Source organism: Neovison vison, chromosome 6 (assembly GCF_020171115.1).
Source record: "Neovison vison isolate M4711 chromosome 6, ASM_NN_V1, whole genome shotgun sequence".
NCBI lineage: Eukaryota > Metazoa > Chordata > Mammalia > Carnivora > Mustelidae > Neogale > Neogale vison.
In genome coordinates this window covers 125,177,586-125,187,708 of record NC_058096.1, presented here as the reverse complement: position 1 = coordinate 125,187,708, position 10,123 = coordinate 125,177,586, and the positions used below count along the sequence as shown (strand labels likewise).

The window sequence follows — 10,123 nt, the reverse complement described above, 5'->3', positions numbered from 1 at the left end:
GTGGGGAAAGCCGAGCGCGAGCGCACCGACCTGTGTGAGAAGGCCAAGAGGTCTGCACCGCCGACGCCCGGCTGCACCTCGGCCCCGGCACTTCCTCTCCGCTCTGAATTTTGGCAAAGGGTGTCCAGCCTGGACGCCGGGGCACCGAGAGGAGACGAGGCCTGCAGAAGGCGCGCGGAGAGGCGGCCTGTAGGCCGGGGGAGCGAGAGGGCAGGGAGGCGAGCAACAGGAGGGGAAGCGGAGGAGACAAAAGAGGGGCAAGAGGAGTTGAGGGGAGCGAGGAGGCTCAGAGGGCCTTGGACGCTGGCTCAGAAGATGGCCCCAGAGGGCGCGTGGTCCGGCCGGCGGCGGTGGCTGCGGCTTCGGCTAAGGCCGGCGTCGCACGTCCCTGCATCCTCAAAGCCGGCGTGCGCTGGGCTCTCAGAGATCTAGGCGTGAGTGCAGCGCGCCGGTCTTGCTGTCGTGGTCCCAGTAAGAGCAATGCATCATGGCGAGCTCGGGCTGCCGGGCGCAGGCGAACTGCAGGCCCGGCGCATTGGTGGGCGCGGGCGCGGGGGGCGCGGCGGTAGCAGGGCTGGCGGGGCTGAGCTGGCCCGGGGGCGGTGCGGCGGCCCCGTGGTGCGGCGGGGCGGGCGGGGGTGCGGCGGCCGCGTGCAGATGGTGTGCATGCGGGTGTGAGTGGGGATGCGGCGGCGGCGGGGGCGCGGCCGGCGGGCCTCCAAGGCCGTTGTACGAGTTCACCACACCGGGAGGCAGCGCCATGCTCTGCACGCGTGAGTACGGCCCGTACGAGGCGGCCGGGCCAGCCAGCCCCTTGACCACAGCGGCCGCGCCCGGAGTGCCCGGGCCCGCGGCTGCAGCGGCTGCCGCCGCCGCCGCAGCGGCCGCCGCCATCTGGCAGGAGGCGTAGGGCATGGGTGAAGGCGGCTGCGGTAGCGGCCAGGAGTTGTTGAGGAAGCCGGACTGTAGGTACTTGGGGGGCGCCAGGTAGCCATAGCCGTCGGCCCCGGCGCCCGCTACGCCGCAGCCGCCCGCGGCGCCCCCGGCCCCGAAGAGCCCCTTGCCGGGCTGGAAGTGCGCGGGCGGCGGCCGGAAGGGCCGCTTCATGCGGCGGCGGCGCCGGTAGTTGCCCTTCTCGAACATGTCCTCGCAGGCCGGGTCCAGCGTCCAGTAGTTGCCCTTGCGCTCGCCGCCGCCCTCGCGCGGCACCTTGATGAAGCACTCGTTGAGGCTGAGATTGTGGCGGATGCTATTCTGCCAGCCCTTCTTGTTCTTCTCGTAGAACGGGAACTTGGCAATAATGTACTGGTAGATACCGGACAGGGTGAGCCTCTTCTCGGCGCTCTCGCGGATTGCCATGGCGATGAGCGCCACGTACGAGTACGGGGGCTTTTGAGCCGGGTCCGGCTTCTCCGGGGCTGTCCCAGCGCCGCCGCCTCCTCCCTTGCCGGGGCTCGGCGGCGGCGGCGCCTCTGGCTCCTTGGCTGCGCGGCCCGTCTCCGGGGCCAGCAGGGCCCCCGCGGCGTCCTCGGGCTCGGGGTAGCTAGCCATCATGACAAAGCCGGCGCGCCGCGGCCGGGCAGCCCCTGCTCTTTTTCCTTGGTGCTGGCGCGGCGGAGTCCGGGCGCACCAAGTCCGCTCACGGCCGAGTCTCAAACTTCTGGAGACTGCCGATGCCGCCCGTGCTTGCTCGCTCGCTGGCGGCCTCTCGCTCCGCTCCTCTCCTCTTTCCCTTCCCCTAGGGAGCGGCCGGCGGGAGTGGAGCTCAGCTTCTGGCCATGGGGAGTCCGCCCAACAGAGAGGGGCTTCGGCCCCGCCGCCCCTCCCCGCCCAGGCCAGTCCCCGCCTCGGTGGGTTTTCTTTTCGGCGCTCTTCCCCTCCCCCCACCCTCCGGTTTCCCGAGGCAAGACCCGCGTCTCTGGCGGAGCTGCCTCCTGGAGTCCCTAGTGCGCCAGGAGCCTCGCTCAGTTCTGATTCGTATGGGCTCCGCCGAGTTCCGCTTGCGTCAGGCGCCTTCGCCCCTATAGCGGGGCGGCCAGTCGCGCACGGGCGAGTTCATCTCCAAGTCACTTTTTGTAAACGCCCCGCACAGCCCGGACCGGCCTGCCCCCTCTCAGCGAGCTGAGGGGGCCCGGCGGACGACCCAGCTCACGCTCTCTCAAGCCCTTGCAATCCGCGGGTGATCGCTCTGCGGACTGGGCGGGGAGATGCCGAGGGCCCAGGCGGGGTCGGTCCACACTCGGCCAGTGCCCAAGGAGCTCGGGCCCTAGCGCGCCAAGCCTCCTCGCGGCTTTCAGGTGAAAGAAAACGACTCCCCTGCTCTGCCCTTTGCTAAGGTCTTCGGGCAAAACTTCTGCCTTGGGGCTGGGGGAGGGGCGGGATGGCGAGGGGGCCGGACGGCGCTGGGATGGAGATTGCTGCGCGGTGGCTTTGGGAAAATCAGCCCAGAAACGCGTGTCCGTGAACCGAGAAACCTTGGCCTAGCCTGGCCTGTCCGTCGCGCTTCCAGAGTGACTCGGCCGGATGGGGCTGGGGAGACGATACGGGAAGAGGCGCCCAGGAGCTCCGTCTGAAGCGCCGCCCTTCCTTGCACTGCCCCTGGACAAGACCCCTCCTCAGAATCCGTGCTGTAATCTTACGAGTTGGATTTGTGGTTTAACAACACCAAGTAGACCCCACTCTAGTCCTGCTCCTTCACGGTTGTTGCTGTGGTGGGTCTTTGGGGGGATTTTATTTGTATGTGCACCGGTATCACATATAGAAGTCATGGGGAGGGTCTGTTCTTGAGATACGTGACATACCAGCTGCCCAGGTGCTCATATGCTGGGACAAAAACAGAGATATGCACACTAACAAGGTGAGATTTATATTTATGGGGTAATCATCTATAATTACAGATATGTAATGGTACATGTGTGTCACCTATCAGTAAATGTGGTTCTGGGATGTTGCATCTTCTTTCTTTTTCCTCTCCTCCCCTCTCTCCTTTCTTCCCCTTCCCCCTTTCTTTGTCAATATTCTGTCGCAGACTGGGAGGAAGAGCAAGAGGCGGTGAGGGAGGCATTTGTTCGAATCTCTCTCCTGACAAGACATTTGTTCTGATCTTTCTCCAGGGCCAAGGGGTGAATGCTCCTACCTTCAGGGGAAATTAATGCTGGCCAGAAAGACAGCTGTGCTTTTTAACAGTTAACTTAGCCTTAACAAAAGATCTGCAATCATTAAGTGTAAGAGAGATGTCCGTCTTGTGTTTTGAATCCTCATACCCCAAACTGCTTGGTACTGAGGGGGCCAGGATACTTTGGGGAGGAAGGCGGACTGAATGGGTGTCATGCAGGGGTGTCCTCTGTCTGGATGAGCATGGCTGGAGTGGCTGCCCCAATGCTGGTTACTACCACTTCCCCCTAGCCCAGTCTCTGAGGAAGTCTGAAGAGTGCTTTGTGGCCTAAAGGCTCTTATGGGCCCAGTACCCACGGCGCAGACTGGGAGGAAGCACCCACGGCCCACCTGCCTGTGTTGCCTGCTTCCCACTCAGCTTTCTGATCTACATTCTGAGATTAAAGGAAAGGAGGACTAGGTGAGGGGTTCTTTGGAATTCAGTATCTTGAAAATGACTCCAGAGAGGTCAGTAGGGCAGTTTGGTCTGACCATTACAGTAAGAGGGAACAGGGCTCTCCTAAACTCACCTCAGTAAATATCCTCCTCTATCTACCCACCATTGAAAATATCTCCAGGTAGCTTGATTGTTTTCTTCCACTGCTCCCAGTATACACCGGGGTAAGCAACACCTCTTCAAAAACCTCTATGGCTGTCTCCTGAGCAGGAGTGCAGGTGTTTTTCTTCTTCCTCACCAGCCAACCCCCCATTCATGCCTAGTCTAGGGGTGGGAGTGGTGTGAGGTTTGGGTCTGCTGCACATTGACCCTAGCGCCCATCCTCCTCCTTGGCCTGGACCGGGGAAAAAACAGCTGGTTCTGGCCCCAGCCTGGGTGTGTGTGTGTGTGTGTGTGTGCGCGCGCGCGCGCGCGAGCGCTCTCCTCTCCTCTTTTTTTTCTGACCACCCAGGCTGGCGCTCTGTCTCTCTCACCCTCGAAGGCATTTCCGCTGCTGGCCTGCAGCAGCCAGGTGTAACAGCATTGTTTTGTGTGTCATCACTTCCCCGAATTCCAAACTCGGCTCCCTTTTCAGCCTTTAAAGAGTGTGTGTGTGTGTGTGTGTGTGTGTGCGCGCGCGCGCGCGCTCATTTGTAGGGGGTGGGGTAAAGGAAGGAGTTCCTCTGAAGGAGTTTCTTAGTGGACAGAGGAGAAGTCCTGCTTTCAGGTATTGATCTCCCCAGGAAGCGGTGGGGCGCGCCTTGGTTTACTTCTCAACCTTCTAGGGCCGGCTGGGTAGGGCCCCGCTTCCTGGCGGGGTCGGGATCCCGTCCGGCAGGCAGACTGCATCGAGGCTCGTGGTGGGGGGACATCCTCTCTCTCCGCGGCATTGCGGCGACGCCGAGCCCCAGCTCAGTGACCTCGGGGCGGTGCCCACCTCCGAGGGCCGGGCGGAGCTCCTAGCCTCTCTGCCCGGGGTTCCCGGGGCCTGCGGCCGCAGCTCAGGAGCCGCCAGTGCCTTTTGCCGGTCTGCCTACGCGGGCGCCGCGGGTTCACACGGTGCGGGCGACTAGCCGACGGGGCGCGGTCCCGACAGCCGCTGCCAGCAATTCACTCGGCCCTGATGGAGGGATGAAGGGAGACGCTTCTCTCCGCAACGCCGGGAATCCCGCAACAGTCGCCGAAGCGGCTGCGCCTCCCTGGATGCCGGCGGCGGGGTCTTGCCAGGTGAGCCGCCCAGCGACCCCGACGCTCGCAGCGCGCTTCCCGGGCACGAATCTCCTGGCCCCGTGTCGCCGCCGGCTGCTTGAACCGGCTGCTTGAACTGAAATACCCACGGGCTTCCCGCCCTGCGCGAGGACAGATGAACTGAGCCTGCCGCAGCCATCTCCTTGTGGATATGGCCTCCGCGGCGCGCGCGCCGGGCAAAGGGAAGTCTGGATGCGTTCATTCGCACATCCCTACACGACTGCACACCTCAACGGTCAGCACTACTCCCAGCTCCACCTACACCCCCATGGACTCCAGGTCTCTCTACTCCTGTCACATTCCTCCATGCACTTCTCTTCAGTCAACCCTGTACCCTCTGCAGTTCTTTTCCCCACTGCCCTCACAAATACTAGTTCAGATCCTGCAGATTTTGGTGGAATACGCGCCACTTTGATTCCTGGACTTTAAGCCTCATTACACACTTGGGCACTCAGCTAACTCAAGACACAGACTTGTGGACCTCTTGTCCACAAGTCTGACTCCCAGAAGCCTGCAGATTCTTTGATGTCTTTGGCCCAGGGTTAGGGTGACTGGGCGGCCACCCGATGTTCTCTTGGTGAGGTTGCTGTTCAGAGTTCTTTGGGAAGCTCAGGTACAGAACATATCCCTGAGGCACTTTCACACAGGCCATTCACACAAGCTCGGTCTCTGTTTTGTAGCTGAACTCCCTGCCGCTCTGACAGGCTGCTGCCGGAGTGAGGGCTTGGTTCTTCTACACACACCGGCACAGCCAGGCCCCAGGCCAGCCGGTGTTATTCTGCTTGTTTGGGATTAGCAGAGACACTCACCCAAATATGTGCTTGGGAGAAAGAGTGAGAGAGAATAGGGAAGTGGAGAGGGAGGGACAGAGAGAGAGAGAAAGAGGAAAAGCCACCACACTTTCTGGGGTAGAACTCACAGATGAGAACTCACAGTTGGCATCTTAGTGAATCCTACCGGCCAAACCCTGTGGGAGGCTGGGTTGGGAGGTAGTAGGCTAGAGTTCTGGGCTCCTCCATACTTCACTGATATTGGGCCTCAAGTTCACTATCACCTCTTTGCCCCAAAGAGTGTGTGCCCTACCCTTCACCAGGCAGACTGCAGGGCAGTGATAGGCATTTCTCCTGGTTGAGCCTAATTCAAGGAGAAAAGGTGGCGGGGTGGGGTGGGGGGGTGGTTCCTGGACACTGTGGGACCTTCCCTCTCCAAAGACTTTTGGGAAGCTCCCAGAGAGACAATTCTAGGGAGGCAGGAACTGCTCACCAGCCTCCTTTGGTGTTCCGTGGCTGTAACTCCCCTGGCCCCAAGCCATTTTCTTCAGCCCTGAACAGTGAGTACCCTGCCACTAGGTGCCCCCACCCCATGCTTGAGAGCATGATGTGTTGTTTAAAGTTGGTTTGTTGCCTTTCTCCGCACCCAGACTGTAAGTCTTGGTGGGTAGAGACTCTGTCCTCCGCTTGTCACTCAGTGGACTTTAAGCCACTGAGTCAATCCACCAGGATTGACTTAATGCATTCCAATGGCATTGCAAAATGCCTCCACTCCACAGAGAGAATTGAGAGATGCCTCTTTCCTTGTAATAGTTGGAATTTCCAAGAAAGGGACTGCGGGTGGGGAAGAGTGGCTGGACCACGGAAGGCCAGCTCACGATCTGAGAGTCCCCCTGGCATTTGGGACTATATGCTCATTACAGCTGCGCAGCCATGGTGCTGAACCTTAGGCAAGGAGACAGGCCACCTTTCTCATGTTGAGGACCTGTGTGAGACACTTAATAAACTTTACTAGAGATGGAGTGGCTTTTGCATCTGCAGCAGCCAGCTTATAAGGTAAAGCCTGCTGTCTGGCCAATAAGGTCCATGCAGAGGTGGCTGAAAGAGCCCTTCCTCTTCATCCTCATTTCTTGCTCAAGTTTCTCTCTACAAATGGGCACCGTGTAAAAACCTTCTGTACAGGAGGGCATTTTTGATGCCTGTCTTTGATGAAGTCCAGAGGAAGGGAAAGAGAAGGGCTGAGTTTTGTGTTTTGCACTACTGGCCTTCTGAAGATTTCCCTTATGTCAAAATGGTGTGTGTGTGTGTGTGTGTGTGTGTGCTGTATAACTTGCATATGTAAACAATATGAATCTCAAGTATACAGCTTGATGTATTTTTATATGCAATATACCATGTAACCACTGCCCTGATCAAGATAAGGAATGTTAGGGTGCCTGGGTGACTCAGGCAGTTGAGCATCTGACTCTTGGTTTCCACTCTTGTCACAATCTCAGGGTGGTGAGATCACCCTCTGACTTGGGCTCCACACTCAGTGGGGAGTCTGCTTGAGATTCTCTCTGTCCCCCTGCCCCTCCCCACTGTGCTCTTTCTTTCTCTCAAATACATAAATAAATCTTTAAAAAAATATATTAACACTTTTGTCACCTCAGAAGGTACCCTTTTATTTTTTCCTCTTTAATATCTACTCCCAAGTATAACTGTATTCTGATTTCTATCACCATAGATTAACTTTGCCTGCATATAAATGGGGCATACAACATGTACTCCTTTGTGTCTGGTTTCTTCTGCATAACATATTTTTGGGATCCATTCATCTTGTTGCATATGTCAGACATTAATTTCTCTTTATTTCTGTATAATAGTACACAATTTGCTCATCTGCTCATCTATGAACGGACATTTTTATTGTTTTCAGGTTTGAGATATCATAAATAAAGCTGTTGTCAACATTTTTGTACATGACTTTTTGTGAAGGGCATTTTATTGTTCTTGACTGAATACCTAGGAGAATAGGCATATATGTAGTTACAGAAGATATTGCCCAAAGGTTTTCCAATGTAGAACAAACTACAGCACTGTACAGACAGACATATTGTTAATAGGGCCTTTTCCTTATAGATAGGATTCTCTAAAAACCACTGTGTACTTCCAGCAATTATCATCAGCATCATTTTAAGGAGTATAAGAGATATCCTTTAATAAGCAGTTATTTTGAGCCAGGGACTTTTCATGCATGCTCTCATTTCATTTTTATGACAAATCCAAGGTGTTGGTACTATTCTCATTTTATAGATGAAGAAACTGAGGAGCAGGGATGGTTTGGGCATTTGCAGAAGATTGGATCATGGGCCGTCCTACTTCTGGATGCTACAGAGCAGAACTTAGAGGCCATCTTTCTCTGAGAAGAGATGGGTATTTGGTCCTCCTCCCAAATGCTAAGCCAAGCCCATGACCATGATGCTTGAGGGGCACTAGCTTGGGTATCTCTCTATCTGCAGGGTTTGTCCAGGAATGTTCACCTTCTCCTAGAAGGAGATTAGAACCTAGAGATGTTGCACCTTGCCTGGGAAAGTGTTAATGTAGGGAGGCAGATCTGTGTGGTCTGATTTGGGAGAAAACCTGAAATCTGGAGAACTGCATTTCTGGCAAGAAGACTTGACTGAGCCCTGCAGGCCATGGTCACTCAGAGGAGAACCAGCAGCCTTCTTGTGGTCCTAAGCGCGTTGTTACAAAGTAGCCAAGCCCCTGGGTTTGAGTGAGAGGAGTGTGCTGGCCCTGTGGGTGGAGGCGATATATGGGCACTATGCTCTGTGCAGCTGGCTCCGCCTCAGGCTCCTTTTCAGACTAATTGAGGGCTTCCTGGGCTCTGGGTTTGTAATTGGGGGTAATTGCTGACAGGCTGCTGTGGTGGTACAAGCAGGCTTTTGTTGGGGAAACAGTGGTCAGGATTTTGGTGCTCTGAGTGGGAACAGTCCAGCATTCTGGTATGTTCTATTCCAGGTACTTCTTGGTACCTAGCCTTTTGCTAGGAGGCAACATTTCTGAGGATTGGGGATTGGTAGCCTATTTGAACAGGAAGGGACTACTCATTTAGGTGATGGAAACTCAGGTCCAGAAATATAAAAGGGCTGCTTTAGGCCGCAGAGATAGTGCAGATGGGAAGGAGGTCCTGGTACTCTAATTGATGCACGCCCCCCACAGGCTGGGAGGCACCAGTGGTTAACACAGACCTCTGTCCCAATTCTTACGAATATTGGCCTGGGAAATTATGGAACCTTGCTGAGTTTTAAAATTTTATCATTTTTTAATTTTTAAAAAAGATTTTATTTATTTATTTGAGAGAGAGAGAGAAAGTGCATGGATGGGGGAAGGGGGAAGCGCAGAGGCAGAGGGAGAAGTAGGCTCTCTACTGAACAGGGAGTCCTATGGGGCTTAGGGCTCTATGCCAGGACCCTGAGACCGTGAGCTGAACCGAAGGCAGATGCTTAATTGACTGAGCCACCAAAGTGCCCCAAATTTTATCATTTTTAAATAGGCAATATATTCACATGTACCAAAAATTAAAAATATAGAAGGCTTACAGTGAAAAGTCTCTCTTCCACTTCTGTCTTTAGGTCACCCATTTCACAGGTAGCCAGTGACTCTGGTTTTACATATATCCTTCCAGACATAGTTTGTGCATATACAAACACATGTACATACATTCTCCTTCCCTCCTTCACCTTTTGCACATGGCTGCATCTAATGCACAGTGTTCTGTATCTTAGAAATCTTTCTATATCAATGAATTTTCTTTTCAGAGCATTAGACTTTAGAGTATTAGGCTTCTTCGAATCTTTTGCCTTTTTTAAAGATTTATTTATTTATTTTAGAGAGAGAGCTTGTGCAAGCAGGGGGAGGCTGAGGGGCAGAGGGAGAAGGAGGGAGAGGTTGAGAAGCAGACTCCTTGCTGAGCATGGATCCCAGAGCCCGGATGTGCATGCGGACTCAATCCCAGGACCGAGATCATGACCTGAGCCAAAACCAAGAGTCAGAGGTTTAACTGACTGAGCCACCCAGGCACCGCCAATCTTTTGCTTTTATAAATAATACTGTAATGTATAATCTTGTATATATGTATATGTTGGTATTGTATGGACATATATCTGTAAAAATATATGGTAGGTATGTGCATATATCTGTAAAAAAATTCTACAAGTAAAGAGTTATGTCAAAGGGTGTTAAAGGGTTTGTGCATTTGTAACTTTGGAATATTACCAATTACCTTCTTATTAATGGAAATATTACACACTCCCATAAGAAGTGTATGGGATTCCTGTTTCTCCACAGCCTAACTAACACACGTCTTTCTTTTTAAGAAGTAAATCTTACAGATATAGTTGAGGACTCTCCTGTATCTTTCCTTGATCCCTCTCTGCCCTCCCTGTCCTGAGGAGATCACCAGGATAAAGTTGGTCCTTAGTAATCTCATAACTGTTTTTATACTTGTACTACATGTGTATCCTTTTCTAGG

At 54.4% G+C, this 10,123-nt stretch overlaps 1 protein-coding gene across 1 annotated transcript; it reads right to left on the bottom strand.

The window, feature by feature from the left end:
* Window positions 1-420: 420 nt before the first annotated feature.
* FOXL2 (forkhead box L2) lies at window positions 421-1,554 on the bottom strand. Its single transcript, XM_044255169.1, has one exon. The coding sequence runs from the start codon at window positions 1,552-1,554 to the stop codon at window positions 421-423; it is 1,134 nt and encodes a 377-aa protein (XP_044111104.1).
* Window positions 1,555-10,123: the final 8,569 nt, after the last annotated feature.